At 39.4% G+C, this 17432-nt stretch overlaps 1 protein-coding gene across 1 annotated transcript in view; it reads left to right on the top strand.

Moving 5' to 3' along the window:
* LOC107094997 (bifunctional heparan sulfate N-deacetylase/N-sulfotransferase 1-like) overlaps positions 1 to 14398 on the top strand; it is a 71783-nt gene extending 57385 nt beyond the window's left edge. The window contains exons 6-15 of the mRNA XM_015390943.1: positions 3731 to 3916; positions 5638 to 5766; positions 6381 to 6563; positions 7558 to 7654; positions 7863 to 7986; positions 9607 to 9781; positions 9882 to 10052; positions 11144 to 11253; positions 12944 to 13046; positions 13134 to 14398. Of these exons, the coding sequence (XP_015246429.1) occupies positions 3731 to 3916; positions 5638 to 5766; positions 6381 to 6563; positions 7558 to 7654; positions 7863 to 7986; positions 9607 to 9781; positions 9882 to 10052; positions 11144 to 11253; positions 12944 to 13046; positions 13134 to 13253 (1398 nt within the window). The 3' untranslated portion in view covers positions 13254 to 14398. The remainder of the gene's footprint in view (positions 1 to 3730; positions 3917 to 5637; positions 5767 to 6380; positions 6564 to 7557; positions 7655 to 7862; positions 7987 to 9606; positions 9782 to 9881; positions 10053 to 11143; positions 11254 to 12943; positions 13047 to 13133) is intronic.
* The last annotated feature ends 3034 nt before the right edge of the window (positions 14399 to 17432 follow it).

Here is a 17432-nt window from a genome sequence, read left to right as displayed (position 1 = left end):
GAGTAGAAAATGAAGGCTAATCATGTTTTGGGTGTACTATTCCTTTAAGAGTCCATCCAGGTGACTAGTTATATCCCCACTATGCAGACATTTAAAGGTAGAGTGGATGATGTTCTTTTTCTGGGTGGATCATCAAAATAAGTGGTCCTCCTAATTGTCAATCATTCTGGTGACATGTTTACAGAAGGCCGTCCTACGTGCTTGTTTTCAATTTTCACTTACCGGTGGTGAGTCTGACATAGTGGAAAAATTTCAAATCCTCTTTTGCAAAGTAAGCTTGTATGAGTGGTGCAAACAGCAATATTTTAAACAGAGCGTGCACGAGGAGGAATCATGCACGACCTTGCACGCATTTAAAAGGCATTCCCTCTCAGGAGCGAGTACAGGGTTGTTGCATGTGCAATTTTTCTTTTTAAAGTGGAAAGGGTGGGTCTCTGCAATCTTCCACAATAACTTTAAATCCAATATCCTGTCAAAGTTTGGATCTTTTTATGACACTTACATTGCACACCCTGAACTCAGAGGATGATTGAGATTCTTTATCTTTGCAGCTCTAAAATAAAATCATGAAATATTACAGTCTTGTACTGTACAAGCTTGTCTTTTAGTGTGACAGTCTGATTTATCTCTCAAACAACTGAAGGTGACCTGTAACAAATATAAAGCAGCAAACTCTGTGGAAAAAGTCCTGCTGTGTCATAGCTTCTGCAACAGGCGTCTAGTTTTCTTTTTCATTCAGTCATGAACACTTTCACTGAGTTCAGTGTGAGCAGATAAGGCTGAGCTGCTAATAATCCCAGGATCAGAAGTTCTAGAAAATTTACCCGGAGGACACAAAGTGCTCAGAGAAACTGAAAAACAACCACAAGCCTCATTTCAGTGGTTCGGCCTCAGTTAATGAATTAAATGTTACAGTTCAAAAACCTTAAACAGCAGCAAACTCTCTTATTTTTATTTTAAGAAACCACAAAACCTGTTGATGGAAACAAGAAAATGAAGAATAGAGAGTTGTGGGTAGGAAACCAAGTACTAATGCATCCTCTAGCTCGGTAATGGTGGGTTGATGCTCTGGGCATTGCCCTCTAGTCAACCATGAACTCATCTGTATAGCGAAGCGTCTTTGACATAAACAGTGTCTGACAGCTGAAGTTGGGCCATTAATGCCTCATAATGTGAGAAACTGATATTTATACTAAAAAGATTTCTGCTTGATTTTATAGACTTAGACAAACTTTATTGTTATTTTGAGTGAATACAAAAGGAAATTCTGTTGCATACAGCTTAAAATAGTGAAATAAGCAGCTTACAGCTGCGTCTAGGAACGGTTCTAAAAACCTTTCAATCATGGGGTTCAAATATTTTATCCAAAAAATTTTCCATTTGGGATTCATCTTTGATTAAGCTGGTGAAGATTCTCAGTCATCCAGGTCATCGTCATTCCAACAAAGTTAAAAACAATCCACTGGACTTTGTTTCGAAGTTTAACGACTTTTAGTTTCCCATCCAAGAAGCTTTTTCTATTTAAAATATTACAATTAGCATTAAGTTTAAAGCTTATAGAGTGGCCCAAAACAAAATAAACACATTGTTCACATTTTGGACAAAGAAGACAGGTGGTTTAAAAGGGGGGGTGGATCAAGTTTCAGTTTTAAAAAAACCTACAATGCAGCGATACAGTTGATTCAATTCGATTCAGTTTATTTCTATAGCGCTAATTCACAACACAAGTCATCTCAAGGCACAACCAGATCATACAGTCATATAGATTAAAAGATTTCTATTTAAGGAAAATCAGTTGATTGCATCGACTGATTGACTCAAATACAATCCCTCACACTAAGCATGCTTGTAGTGACAGTGGAGAGGGAAAACTCCCTTTTAACAGAATGAAACCTCCAGCAGAACCAGTCTCAGATTCCTTCAGCCAGGCCAACAATTTCCCCTAACGATCCCCTTTCAGAGACATAGACCAGTATCAGGTATTGCAGGTCAGCAAAGAACCAGAATGACTCTCCTTTCCTAAGGGGCGGACCCGTTCTTCTGGTCCAATTTGCCTGTTTTCTAAGCCAAAACAAGGCTTTGCTTTGGTCCACTCTATAAAGCATCGAACTCGCCCCTATTTCTGACATTTTGAACTGAAACAGCTTCCTGCATGGGAAGCGAAACGTCTTCAAACCTGGAAACAAAATCCAGTGAATTGTTTATAACTTTTTGGGGATTTTTGATGAAAGGGTAAAATCGGTTTTTCTATGCACCTAAGGTGAGATGCGGAAAACGTAAGGAATGGGTAACACAACTGAATGTCCTCATGTAAACCCCTAGACCTGACGGAAGGTTTTCTTTCTTCTTCCTGTGACTGAACATGAGGGAATATGAAAAATATGCCAAACAAAAACATAAAACATGTGACAGAAATATGGGGATCACTCACCACTGCGAGGTCAGCATGCTAATATGAACTGTTGTGGGATGTTGAGTGTTGTGAGAAAGACGTGACATTTTGAGGACTTAAGTGATGTAGACGTCTTGATTTACTGAGCAGTGCTGCACACCACCTGCTTCTCACTGTCACCTTCATAAACATGACTGGAATGAAGCTTAGGTGGTAAAACTTTGAATCATCCAGATCTAATAACCTTAAACAATGAAGTGCACAGCCGAAACTATGCATTTTTTAAATCAAATGTTCAAAAGGGTTTTCTCAGCTGAATAGGTTTATTTGAATCAATAATTAAAGCTTAGCTGAGGGAAATCTGCTATGTAAATTTTTTTTTGTCCTTTTCAATCTTCAGTAAAACCAAAATGATTTTGCAAACTTCCCAGTTCATTGGTGATAAGTGTCTAACATCTGCATGCACAGTGGTTTAACCCATTTATCCACCTTATAGCTTTTTTATGATGGTTTTTTTTTTAATATGGAAAATACAGCTGCTAATGCAAATGTAAGCATTAAAGAGCCAGAATTATGCAGCTACACATTTTATATTGTAGTTTTTATATATAAGCCCTACAATCTTTATTTTAGACCTTAAATTCTTAAATGTCACCACATTCCAAATAATTTATTTATAGTTTAATTTTTGTTTGTTTTTTTGTTGGGGTTTGCTGTTTTAAGGAGACAGGGATGAGCAGTGTTGTTGTTTCTCTGCTTACTGGGTTTGTTCAGATGTTTTTTTCCATGGGTTGGTGGGACTTTTTGTTACTCTGGCAAACCTGCGTAGGTGATGCTGGAAGAAATAAGAAATGTGTTTTTCGATGAAGATAAAGATTTTAAATACAAAAGGCAGTTTGCTGTTTAAGGAGGTATGCCATTTAAGTGGGTGTAAAATGAAGGTAAATGCAGTTAAGTCGTATTTGGAAAATCACAGCTATAATCTGAGACTTTTACCAACTGAATCAAAAAAATAGATACATATATTTTCTTAATGTCTATTCACATAGGTCTTAAATTTAAATCAGAATGATATTAAAACTTTTCATTAGTTGTTGAAAGATGTAAGGCATTTCTTGTATTGCTTTAAGATGGCAAAGTCCATCTTGTTTATTCTCCATCTTGTTGTTTTATCCTTTTGTCATTCCTTCAACCATCCATTCATCCATGCAGGAATATCTGCAGTTAATTCAAATTAAACATTTGCGTTTCTCTATAAATGTTAGTCTTTGTAGCAGATCTAGATCACTGTAGGGTCATGTACCTTGTACACCCCTATTCATGTAATTTCTCTCCCAGGAGCACGGGATTCCTACGAACATGGGCTACGCTGTGGCCCCCCACCACTCCGGGGTCTACCCTGTACATATGCAGCTGTACGACGCCTGGAAAAGAGTTTGGGGAATCAAAGTGACCAGCACAGAGGAATACCCTCACCTAAAGCCTGCTCGCTTCCGGCGAGGGTTCGTCCATAGCGGCATTAGCGTAAGACTACTTTAATACTCTTACCCATCTATACAGACTCATTAGATTTGTGTGCAAATTAGGGCTGGGCAATTAATTGCATTTGGAATATAATCTCAATTTAATAAAATGCACTTTTCAAATCTTAGAGGCTCTCAATTTTATTCAAATTACGTTTATCAAGACTAAATGTCTAATTCCAGCCCTTTATATGTGAATAATTAAGGTGAGATTGGCGCCATGAGGCACGGAAGGGAGAGTTGCAGCTTTCATGCAGATCCATGCGGATAGTAGAAAGAAGAACTTTTTCACTGAAAGGTTAAAGTGCTGCATCACTGGATTCTGGAAAAGCAAGCCTTCAAGTTCATAAATAAACAGAAACCCTTGATGGAAACATCTTCAGTTTTATTGTTAGTGGAAATGGATCTCGCAATAAAATCACAATCGTAATATTGGTTGAAAATCATTTCAATTTAGATATTTGGCCAAATCATTCAGCCCTTGTGCAAACAAACATCACTTGTGGAGTTCCACATGGATTTATCCTAAGGTCACTTTAAATGGTAAAGGCCTATACTTATATAGCGCTTTTTCAAGTCAGGAGATTTGACCAAAGCGGTTTACACTACATTCAGTCATTCAACCATTTACGCACACACTCAAACACTGATGGTGGCAAGCTACATTGTAGCCACAGCTGTCCTGGGGCTCACTGACAGAAGCGGGGCTGCTGTACACTGGTGCCACCTGGCCCTCTGACCACCATCAGTAGACAATGCAGGTGAAGTGTCTTGCCCAAGAAAGTCGGAGCCGGGGCTTGAACCGTCAATCCTTCGATTTCAGGGCAAACTCCTACATCCGACGCCACTGTCACCCCAATTAATTAATAATCTCTGTTTAAATGATGCATCGCTGGAACATCTATCATTTAATTCTGTTTCACCACACTTTGCGCCATTTGAAAACTAAATTTATTCTCAAATATTTTTCATTTTCACTTGGACTTTTTTCTACTACTTTTTCCTCAAGATCTCCAACCAGTTTGCAGAAATATATATCCACACATCCATAAATAGACAGTCCATCCATCTGTCTTTTGGTCCTTTTGTCTCCTTCCGCTGTGTGGGAGAGAATAACATCGCCTGCATGAGATGCATGTATTTTATATGCCGGCAGGCAGGCAGGCCTCAGCAGCAGAATGAAGAGTGTCATCAGAAAGTTAGACTAACTGAAATGTCAACATGCAAGCTACAAAGATCCGGCTTAGTTGATTTTTGAATAACTTGGTAAAGAAAGTATAATGGATTTGCATAAATTCATCAGGTATAAAAGAGAGCGTATCTTTTTCTTCCCAAGTTGACCTTCAGCGCTGATAAGAGGCAGCATAGCCTCAGTCCACTCTCTTTGTTGCGCCAGCGTTTAGCCAGCCTTGGCGGTCTCAGAAGTCCCTTCCCATCCTTGAGATAGTGCAGCCTGAATGGACAGTGTTCACCATTGACTGATGATTGATATTCAGCTCCCCAGACTCTCCACACTGTAAATGTATTTCCATGAATTACCATTTAGACTCACAAGAGGTTTGCTTTGGCTTGATGAGCTGAATAATAAGTATATCATTGTGAACAAACAATGCGTGTGTGGGAGGGGGTAAAACGCCCGGTGCATTGAGAGCGCCATGGCCGGCCGGCCGGCGTCGTGTTACCTTGTCTTTTTTTGTGACCGTCTCTTTTCTCTCATCGCAGGTGTTGCCCCGGCAGACTTGTGGTCTTTTCACACACACCATCTTCTATAAAGACTACCCAGGCAGCCCGAACGAACTGGACAAGCTCATCAATGGGGGGGAACTCTTCCTCACCGTCCTGCTGAACCCTGTGAGTCAGCCGCTCTCCCACACACAGCACAGCCTTTGTCGTGCGCAATTTGAAACCCATTTAGACGTTGTTGCAAAGTGAAATCCAAACAGGGTGCGGGATTATGACTCAGATGTGTTTGCGTTTCGCTTTAGTAAAAAAAAAAAAAAGAAACTCTTTTAATAGAGCCAGAACACAAAGGTGTAAATAGGTTTTATTCTTCACATAGTTTTGTTTGCAGGAATAGAAAAAGCTCCGAGCTGAAGCCGCCTCAAATGCTATTCATTTTACTGAGACTTTTATAAATAAATGCTGATGGTTTTGGAGCAGTTTTATTATTTGATCTTAATTTATGAAGCCCATCTCTAAATGGGCTGCACCAAACTGCTGTGCTTTTATCTTTCTTTTAGTGAAAGGACTGTGCTTTAATGTTCATTTATTATTAATTCATATGCTTGTTTTTAACTTGATTTTAATACATCCAAATTTAGGTCTGAGCCTGCTCTAAAAAAGCACATTTTCTCTTTGAAGAAAATAAAATCCTCCTTAATGAATAGCAGCCACCATTTCCCAGGTTTCTGTAAACTTCCTTCTCTTTAATTAAACATTCTATTCTTGATTCCTCCCATTCATAGATCAGCATTTTCATGACCCATCTATCCAACTATGGGAACGACCGGCTTGGTCTGTACACCTTCAAAAGCTTGGTGATGTTTGTGAAGATGTGGACCAACCTGAAGATGCAGACTCTGCCTCCCATCCAGCTGGCTCAGAAGTACTTCAGCTTGTTTCCATCGGAGAGGGATCCTCTCTGGCAGGTGAGCAGTCATGCATAGCCGGTTCAGGTTCTCCTTCTCCAACTATCTATTGACCTGAAACATTCTCTTCATGCTTTTGGCTTATTCTCACCAATAAACCTCCATCCATGCATCTTATTTTTGATACCTAGGCTGAAAAATTCTGAAATTGGATTTCAATATTTAGATTGTCTGTATATTTTTTTCTCCATAAAAGCTCCCTCCAAACTCTTCCAATTTTTTATTTCTTTGCAGTCCATCCATGCCGTTGCCGTCCTCTGTCGAAATTTACTTATTACATTAAGCTTTATAGTCAAAAAGAAGAAGGTGCCAAAAGGAGGAAAATGTGCATGAGGATATACAGTATATACAGTGTGTCCATCTTTCATACATCCATAATATTCTGTGTTTATAATGACTTTATTCTTCTACATGTTCCTCGTGTTCGAACTGATAAAGGAAAGAAAGCATTCAGTTTGTTGGCTCCTACAGCGTGGAATCAGCTCCAGTCTGAGCTCAAGATGTCAGACAATATTTCATTGGACTTATTTCGAGCGGTTCTTAAAGATTGACAACAAAGCTTCTATCAAAAAGTGTGTCTCTGCTTTTACAATTTTTTTTATTGTTTTATATTTATGCATATGTATCAATTGGTTTTATTTTTGTAACCAGGTTGCAGTGTATTGCAGATCTCTGCCCAGGTGCCCCTTTAAAATGAGATCCAGATCTCAACAGGGTTTACCTGGTTAAATACAGAAATGAAAAAAAAAAAGTTTAAACCCCTTCTCTGTATAAATATACACAAGTAATTGATTATAGATGTTTATCTTTAAAAAATAAGGTAAAGAATTCGGTATAAAGAAAAAGTAAGCCTGCTCATCTTCCTGTGGCTGAAGATTGGTTTCATTATCATTTAACATTTCTGCCTTTCCCTTTGATTTCTACACATTAAGGGGAGACTTAATTAATCCCGATAACAACAGAAGGCTGTGTCTGTGTTTCTGTGCAACTTAAGGATCCTTGTGAGGATAAAAGACACAAGGACATCTGGTCCAAAGAGAAAACATGTGACCGCTTCCCAAAGCTGCTTGTCATTGGGCCTCAGAAGACAGGTGAGGCACAGCTCTACAGCACCCCCTACAGGCTAATTTAACAATGAGGACAAGAGTTTATTATTCACCTCCAACCACACTTCCTGCCCTAGATTATAGCACTTTTTTTTCTTATTCTCCTATAAATAATGCATTTATTATACATGTAGCCAGGTAGTATATGTATATTCATTCTGGCCTTGCCCTAAATTCTTTTTTCTCCCCTCAGGAACGACAGCTCTCTACCTGTTCCTTGGCATGCATCCCGACTTGACAAGCAACTATCCAAGCAAGGAGACGTTTGAGGAGATCCAGTTCTTCAATGGACACAACTATCACCGAGGCATTGATTGGTAAGACATGTATACGTCCTCCAGCTGTTGCCTCCACTCAGTCTACTGGTAGATAATAGGGGCGACAGTGGCGTCTGTTGTAGGAGTTTGCGCTGAAATTGAAGGGTTGACGGTTCAAAACCCGGCTCTGACTTTCAGTCTCATTGTGTCCTTGTGCAACTTGGGCAACTTCACCTCCAGCTGCTGACCACCATCTACTGATTGTGGTCAGAGGGCCCAGTGGCACCAGTGTATGGTAGCCCTTCTACTGTCTGTGAGTCCCATGGCAGCTGTGGCTACAATGTAGCTTGCCACCATCAAAAAGAGAGGAGGCCATGATATGTCTTATTTGATTTCATGGATTTGTTCTTATTTGATTTCATGGATTTGTTCTTATTTGATTTCATGGATTTGTTCTTATTTGATTTCATGGATTTGTTCTTATTTGATTTAATGGATTTGTGCAGCATAACAAAATCCTTCAATGTCCCACAGTGTGGAAATTTGGGATCATCAGGTGTGTGCGGTGCGGGGGGAATGATTGAGTACAGTGCAAAGAGCTTTTGTTAAGTCTCCTGGCTTGGAAAAAAGTTCTATTTTCTGGAATTGGATTTCAATATTTAGATTGTCTGTATAAGTACAGGCCATTTACTGTTGATGCTAACACAGCATTGGTTAAAGTTTAGCTGGACGGACGCAGTCCTTAAAGGTATTGGGTTTCTCTGCTTCATCTGTTAAACAGACATGTGCTGCAGAGTTTTTGCAGATTTATTGATCAAGTAGAAGTTTGGGCTCACCTAAAAGTTGTGGCTGTATCCGTATTACTGCTGTGGCAGTAACTAGAGTTACCAGCAACCATCTTAAGATGTTGCTTTGATCTTGGGTTCCTCATCTTCCTCCTTAAAAAATCTCCTTGATTGTTTGTGAGGTTCTGGGTCTGGCATGTGTACTTGGTAAGGAATTTACAGAAATCAGAATAATTTTTTTTTACATGTCGAGGTGTGACGTTTTCTGGTCGGCAGCCTTTAAACCGCTCTGGAAACGTCACAGATTGTGGGACCATGATTTCTAGTTAGAGGATAAAGGAGGTTTGACCACAGAGCTGCAGTTCGGTCCTGTTTCTTTTGCCGAGATAAGATGCTTCTGACATGTCTGTTCACGAGTGTTGTAACCAAAGGACTGTGTCTGTGACAGTTGTTACCCAGTTCTGCCTGGATACAGTCCGCTTCTTTAGCTATAGCTTCTTGCTGTTTGTCCACCATGTGAAGGATGGACCATCAGTTCAGCTGTCCTCCCATTAACCATGTCGACTGTGACAGAATATTTCTGTATTTTTTACTGATTGCAATATTATGACATTTTTTGAAACAGAAATACACTTTGATTTAATGCTTAAACTTGTTAAGATTCACTTTTGGTGTTGGATCAAAAATGCTAACTATATGACGTCTGCAAAGCTGTGATGCTTTATTTCTCCTTCTGGTTGTTTTTTATTTTATTTTTTTCCAAGACATTTATTTGGTAAAATGATGGAGAATAGTTCTGCATTATGTTGGTTGTTCTTATTGGTGATTTTTATTATGTTGGGTTTTTTCCTAGATCAGAGTTTATGTCTGATTGAACTCTGTTGTTGTTTTTTAGGTATATGGAGTATTTTCCTCTGCCCTCCAACACCAGTTCAGATTACTACTTTGAGAAGAGTGCCAACTACTTTGACTCTGAAGTGGCTGCTCAGAGGGCTGCAGCTCTCCTGCCCAAAGCTAAGATCATCACCATCCTCATTAACCCAGCGGACAGAGCTTACTCCTGGTACCAGGTTTGTCACAGATCGCACACTTTCAGCTAATTACTGCATTTGAATGAAATGAAAATAATCACACTAGCTTAACACTGGAACCTGTGTCGTTCTCACACAGCACCAAAGAGCCCATGATGACCCAGTGGCCCTGAAGTACTCCTTCCATGATGTCATCACCGCAGCCCGTGATGCTCCAATCAAACTGCGGGTGCTACAGAACCGCTGCCTGGTGCCGGGATGGTACGCCGTCCACCTGGAGCGCTGGCTGAATCACTACCACTCCAGCCAGGTAGGGATTTTTTCTTCGTGCACAATGATGGTGATTGCTGTGTAATCAGTGATGATGTGTTTCCTTGGTTACGGTGTTAATTAAATAGTGGGAGTATTGATATTCCCAGCAAGACTTTATTTTAGATCCAGCTGACCTTTAAAAAAAAAAAAAAAAACTCTTCAGTGTTCAGGTCTGACTTAGCTTTGTAGGCTGAAGAGAAACAAGCAGGGATAAGTGGTGGGTTCAGTATTACTCAGCAGGATTCTTGGTAAATAAAACATAGCCCCAGTCGCTAAGACGGGTTCTTGTTTGGTGCAGTCTGCATTTAGCTTTTAAAGCTAAACCCTTTATATCTGAATGGGCTGAATGTTTAGTGTTCATTTAAAAAGCTGCAGGTGGTTAAAGAAGTTTTGACTTTGATTTTTACACCACACACAAAAAAAAGTAACCATGCGCTTAGAGAGCATGATCTAAAAGGAGAGAAAAACAGCAGAAAATTGGGGGTAAAAATTGTCTTGACATTTGTTTTCAAGAAATTGGCACTAAAATGCTCCAATCCTGGACGCCCCGTTGTCAAAACGTCCAGAAGACGCTTCGTGGAATAGGTCTGTGAATCAATGATTTATATTTTGAGCACTATACCCCAAAAACGATCAATAATGTTAGGGTTGGAGATATTGACTACTTGTTATTTTACTCCCAAATGTCTTTTATTGATTCATTTACCATGGCTTGCAAGAATTTCAGGGGATTTCTGTCAGCAGTTTCCACAGTTCAACAAAGATAGATGTGAAGACCTTAGGACTGCAGTTTGGCTGCCTAATGACCTGGTGTATGAGCAAAAAAAAAAAACATTTATAGACTGTTACAGTTGCATCATTTAGTCCAAGAACTAATATCTGTCCTGGATTCAATACTTGCTGGTCTCTCGTTAATTGTTGTCCACCCATTTAAAGAATGCTGTTTGAGGGAAACATTCTGCTTTTAATTACAGAGCACTATGAAAAACAAAAAAGGAACGGCCTTGTTGACACAATTTCTTTTTCTATATTATACTGTTGTGTGCACAGCTGTAGTCTTCTAATGTTTGGCTTCCTGCCTCCTTGCAGCTGTTGGTTTTGGACGGACAGATGCTGAAGACAGAGCCTGCCTCGGTCATGGATAAAATCCAGAAGTTTCTTGGCCTCCCCAACGTCATCAATTACCACAAGATCTTAGCGTGAGTTGCTCCCTCTATTCAGACACTTTGCTTTTCAAATGCCAGTTTTAAAACCCAATCAGCTACTTTTGGTACGTTTTTTTCAGCCATCAGTTTCCTTTATTAGTTTTAACATCCTGTTGCCTAGGTTTTACCCAAATCATTAAATAAACCTTCTGTTTATTCTAGTCCCACAGATGCTCCGATTATGTGAAAGGAGCAATTTGGGTCTTCAGCTTTTTTTCTGAAAAACTGTTGGACATAAATAAAAGCTGCTTTGTCTTAATTTATATAATTTCCTGTGAAATGTTTATTTCAATGTTTGCAAGACATAAAAAGCAAGTTATGTGCATCAAGAGTTGACTTTGCTTTGCAGCCTTTTCTATAGTTGTACTGATGTTTTATTTATCTTTTATTTAACAAGGTTAGAATCCAGTAACACAACAAAATAGTGACAGATATCTAATATATGTTTCATGCAATCAGCTTGTTATTTGCTTAACGGGTGTGAGGCTGGTTTTGTACCCACAATACTTTGGGATAATAGAATTTGATTTGTTTGAAACATTAAAAAAATGCTGATAACTGATTAAAACCAACACTAAAAGGTGAACATTGTGGAATAAATAAATATTGATGAATATATACAATGAGAGTTCGGGCTGGGAAATGCACACTTTAAAGCTACAGTGTGTAATAATTACAGGGATATACAGTCAGAAATGTAATATATTATACATAACTATGTTATTTATCATCATCTACGAGCTCAGCCTCTTAACCTTAATATTTGCGTTGCCTTAGAATTCGTTATTTATAATTACATAGGAGCGGGTCTCGCAGCCATGGAGGCTGACATCTTTGCGCTACGGCAGCGCAGAGCCAACAAACTAGCGATTGCGACATCGCCCATTACGCTCGAAAGTAACTACGGCAAGTTGAGAGAGATGAACTGAGACGGTGCTGAACAATAGATGGCAGTATTATGCCTGAGAATACTATCTGTAAAATTATCTATGTAAACAAACCTCATCACTTGAGAAGGTAGGTGATGCGGACGTCGTGGAAGACATTTTGTCCCGTAACGCTCGCCGTACTGTTGGGGGGGAGAAGCGGTGGGGGGGAGATGTTCATGTTGCTGCGGTCTGCAGTCTGGACGTTAGATGTCGCTAAAAATTACACACTGTAGCTTTAAATTTTATCATGATATCTGGTGATATTATCATGATAATGATAAAAGTGACTTAAATAAATAAAAAACATGACTTTTTCACAGTACCTCAGTGATCATGGTCTCACAGTCACAAATAATACTCCAGAAGAATAAACATATTTAAATTTGGCTTCTTCAGGACACTAGTTAAAAAAAAATTTAAAAAAAAGGAAGTAGGATTTATATCACTAAAAATCTCATAGGAATCGCATTTTAATCTTATTCTTCAAATTTGTCAATTTCCCAATGGAAAAATAATTAAAAAAATTCTTGCAATTAATCCTGTTCTTAAGAGTTTTCTACCATTAATTCTAATTTATTATTTGATTTAAATTTGTTATCTTGACTAGAAACTAAACAAAATAAAGGATTTGATAAATGTCCACCCCAACCGACAATACAAAGAAAACATTTTATTTTTTAAGCACATAGGATTCATTATCTTCTTATTTTGTCCGATTCTGACATTCATTGGCTTCTTGTATCCATTATGTTCAGGTTTGATCCCAAGAAAGGCTTCTGGTGTCAGCTGCTGGAGGGAGGAAAGACCAAGTGTCTAGGAAAGAGTAAAGGACGCAGATACCCTGACATGGACCCTGAGGTAGGATCCGCTCCTAATAAGAACTTTAATAATACAGGTCTGCTTTCTGTGAGTTGCTTACATCTATTTTCTTCCTGTATCTTCCAGTCTCAGGAGTTCCTCAGGGACTATTACCGGGACCACAACATTGAGCTATCTAAGCTGCTCTACAGGATGGGTCAGCCGCTACCCAGCTGGCTCAGAGAAGAACTGGTCCACACCAGGTAGCAGCACCGCTGCAGGATGAAACCACAGCTCCACGCTCCTGAAACTCTGCTCCACCCCACAGAGCTCACAGGTCTGAGAGAGACCGGGAAGACCGTAGCCGGGCATTGAGATAAGAAAACGGCGTTCTGAACATGAAGTCGAAGATTCTCTTAGTTAAGAGCAGACTGGATTCAGGACTGCCCTAAAACTAGATCCTGAGGATTTCAGTACGACTCGGTGACGCACAGCAGGGTCCTCCAGTGTTTGATCATCCCAGTCTCATTAATCAAACTATCACCGCATAAACTTTGTTTGCCCGAGACTGGAAAAAAAAACCTAAACAAACAAAAAAGAACTTTGGGCCATTTTTTTTCTCCGAGTTCTGCAAACAGGTGACAGACGTAAACACTATCACTTGTCCTGAGTGATGAGACATGATGTTTGGACAGCAGTACATGGAGCAGCACAGTGTCGAATCAATGAATGGCAGCATGATGGACTTGTTGATTCAAGTTACTTTTGATAGGAGTGAATGAGCGGTAGGTGAGGACGCGAGGAGTCCTGACTCAGGCTGCATCTTGTAGCTTTCCTCGAAAGGCCTTGGTAGAATCTAGTTATTGCATTTACAAGTGCCAGGACAGAAACTATCGTCAAACTATCAACCTCTTGGATTTTTTTTAGGGTTTTTATTTTCTTTGTTTGGATCCGCTCCTCTTATTTTTATTTTTTCGTCTGATTTTAACATTTCTTTAGTGCTGACGGAAATGCACATTTGTTAGAATGTACCAAAACTAAACCTGTTTGAGGAGTCGTTTCCACACGAGCAGGACGTGCAGCAACATTATGGGCCCAGCCTGCTTCGGGGTCTGCTTCACGACCACCGAGATGTCCGAGGCGGGATCAGCAGGACGGAAAGCACAAAGGCACTCTGGGAGGAGCGTCCACCCTGATCGAACAGGTTAACTGGAAAGCACACTAACTTGATGGTTCCTACTGCAATCTGTGAAGAAGATCATAAGCTAACTACTGTATGCATGGTCCTACAGATTGTGTACAGAAGAAAAAAAAAGTGCATTTCAAAATGTTAGCTTTTTTTTGTTTTTATTTAGTTTTTAATTTCACTTACAATAGGAGTGTAGATCTGGGAGGAAAAAATAAAAACAGACCAACAGAACTCTGGGTGTTTCCATACGGACGTTTGGGTGTAGGTCAAGGTGTTACCATTGCAACTAGGTGTTCATGGGTAACAAAAAAAGCTGCTTTTACTGCAATAGTTTTGTACGTTGTTCAGATGTAATTACGACGCACACAACGGTTTGTCATTTCCTGACTTTGTAATGTACATAAAGCCCTCAGTAGACCTAAATTATTGAATGTTTTTGGGTTTCACCCTCCCGTCAGCCTGTTGTCGTAGCGTTAAAAGACGTCAGTGGTGCGCTGAGGGGAGGTTCGAATCCTTTCATCATGCAGAAGTGTTTCCTCTCACGTCCTCTCACTGCCAACTGTTATTACAAAAGTGCAGAATTTTCTCCATATATAAAGTATTAAACACATAACAGCAACGATGGTACTAATATCCTGGACTGTATGATACAGATTTGTAATTGTTGTCAATAATTTTTACAGTGTAACTAATATTGTCGGTGCTTTTTAATTTGCAAATAAAACACCACTGTATTTTTCATTAGTTGGAGCTTTGTTGCCTCATTTTTTGGTGCAGGGATCATTAGAATTATTTTGAAAATCAAGCTTTTATTAGAGTGTTAACTCTGAGGTGGGAAGAAATTGTGTAAAAAAACTTTTTGTAGAAATTGAAATGAGCTGTAATTACAGTCGTGAGCAAAATGGAATGTTTCTAACAGCTCTGCACATTTCGAGCAGGAAATGTATATATATATATAATCTTTGCATCTCTCCATCAGATTAGCTTGGAGAGTTTCTATGAATTGCACTTTTCAAATCAGATTCTGATTTAGATTTTTATTTTTTAGACTCTTATTAAGATAAATTTGCTTCACACCCAGCATTTTATTATTTGATTTCACCATGACTCTCTCACACTGACAGCAGGTAAATAGGACAGATCTTGCAAACTCCACAGTATTTACATCTGCATATCTTCCCAAAGGGCAGATCTGACCAGCTTCTCATTGCCTGCTAAAGCAAAATCTCCCCACAGCTGGCGGAGGCATGCCCAGGGTGATATGCAGTTACTGTTCCTCCGCTTATAGATCACGTTTTTCTACTTGTTAGCTGCATTCATTAAGATCTTAAGGCAAAGTACAGAAAATTAACTTATCAACAATCATTGCCACTGTTTCATGAAGTGTGCTAATAGTTGTCTTGTCAACAGTTACTCCCAGCTGAGCAACAGATCTCTGCAGCTCCTCCAGAGTTACCAACTCTCCATACCAAGCATTTCAGTTCTAATCGAATGACGATATTAGATTAGATTAGATTAGAATTAACTTTACTGTCATTACACATGTACAGGTACAAGGCAACGAAATGCAGTTTAGGTCTAACCAGAACTGCAATAGCGGCAAATGCAGGATAAATAATGGTTCCATAAATACAGGACGTGGGTATTTCTACTGAATGAGTATAGAGATGAATACTATTATAAATAATGAATATAATATATAGATCACTAGTGTTATGAACTAAATTTACAGCTGGATATGTACCGAATATAATATACAGATGGATATTACTATTAAAAAAAGGTTTTTACAGTTATGTACATTAGCATAATATACAGATGGGTTTTACTATAAATTGAATAGAGTTTGGCCAGAAGCTATCTAAATTAAAGTGCAGTGGAAGGTAATTGCATATTACAGTTAAAGTATGTTATTGCAGATGTAAATGTAAACAATTGGTGCTGTGAATAAACAGTCGGCAGTGCAAATATATTGGTCTGGGTAGGTTTGCAGTTGTTCGATACTTTAGAATTTTATCATATCTCTTTTTTTTTCTATTGCTTCTGTTTCTAGCTCCTATTCCTTCGCCTTTTGCAGGGTTAACAGTAAAAACTATCAGAGTAGGAAAAAAGGTACGGACTGCTGTACTGAATCCAGACTGCCTGCAGCCTTTATTCACTCACCTGCCTTGACATACTGTACATATGAGCTTAAGTAACGTTCCATTCCTAACCGATCGGGGTTCAATATAATGTAGGTCCACCCTTTGCAGATAGAACAGCTTTATCTTTTCTGAGAAGGCTCGCTACGAGGTTAAGGAGTGTTAACGGGAATTTTTGCACGCTCTTCCAGAAGCGCATTTGTGAGGTCACAGACTGATGTTGGACAAGAAGACCTGGCTCTCAGTCTATGTTTAACCCAAAGCTGTTCTGTAGGGTTCAGGTCAGGACTGTATGCAGGCAAGTCAAGTTCATCCACACCAGACTCTGCCATCGATGTAGTTATGGAATGTCTTGGCATGCTGGAGCATTCAGAGTTCCTTTCACTGGAACTAAGGGGCCAAGCCCAGCTCCTGAAAAACAACTCCACACCATAATCCCCCCTCCACAAAACGTTACACTTGGCGCAATGCAGTCAGACTAGTACTGTACTACTGGCAACAGATAAACCCAAACACATCAATCAGATTTCCAGGTGGAAATTCATCACTCCAGAGAATGCGTCTTCACTGCTCTGGAGCCCAGCGGTGATGTAATTTACAACAATGACACTTTGCATTGCACTTGGTGATGCATGTGTGGGATGCAGCTGCTCTACCATGAAGACCCCTTCCATGAAGCTCACTGTTCTTGCACTAATTTGAAGGCCACATGACATTTGGAGGTGTGTAGGGATTGACTGCAGAAAGTTGGTGACATCTTTGCACTACGTGCCTCAGCATTCGCTGACCCCGCTCGGTCAGTTTACGTGTGGTATCACTTTGTGGCAGAGTTGCTGTCCCTCCAAAACACTTCCAATCAATCCAATTGTTATGTCTCTAGCTGAGTCTAGGGGGTATAAGGGACCAACATAAATTTAGACAGGGAATAAAGGAGTCAAAATGGCATTTTAAAAGTTTTATTCTGCCGTTTCTTTTGAATAAGTTATGGTAAAGGCTTCAGGGAGAGCCCAGGACAAAATAACAAACAAAACAACCCTAAAGAAAAAAGAAAAGTGGACTTACTTAACTCAACATGAAACCAAAATATACAAACCTATGAAATAAGCTACCTAACCA

The sequence above is a fragment of the Cyprinodon variegatus genome, unplaced genomic scaffold, assembly GCF_000732505.1.
Source record: "Cyprinodon variegatus isolate N-32 unplaced genomic scaffold, C_variegatus-1.0 Scaffold519, whole genome shotgun sequence".
NCBI classification, from domain to species: Eukaryota; Metazoa; Chordata; class Actinopteri; order Cyprinodontiformes; family Cyprinodontidae; genus Cyprinodon; species Cyprinodon variegatus.
Note: the sequence above shows the minus strand (reverse complement) of the source record. Positions and strands in the feature narration are given on the sequence as shown.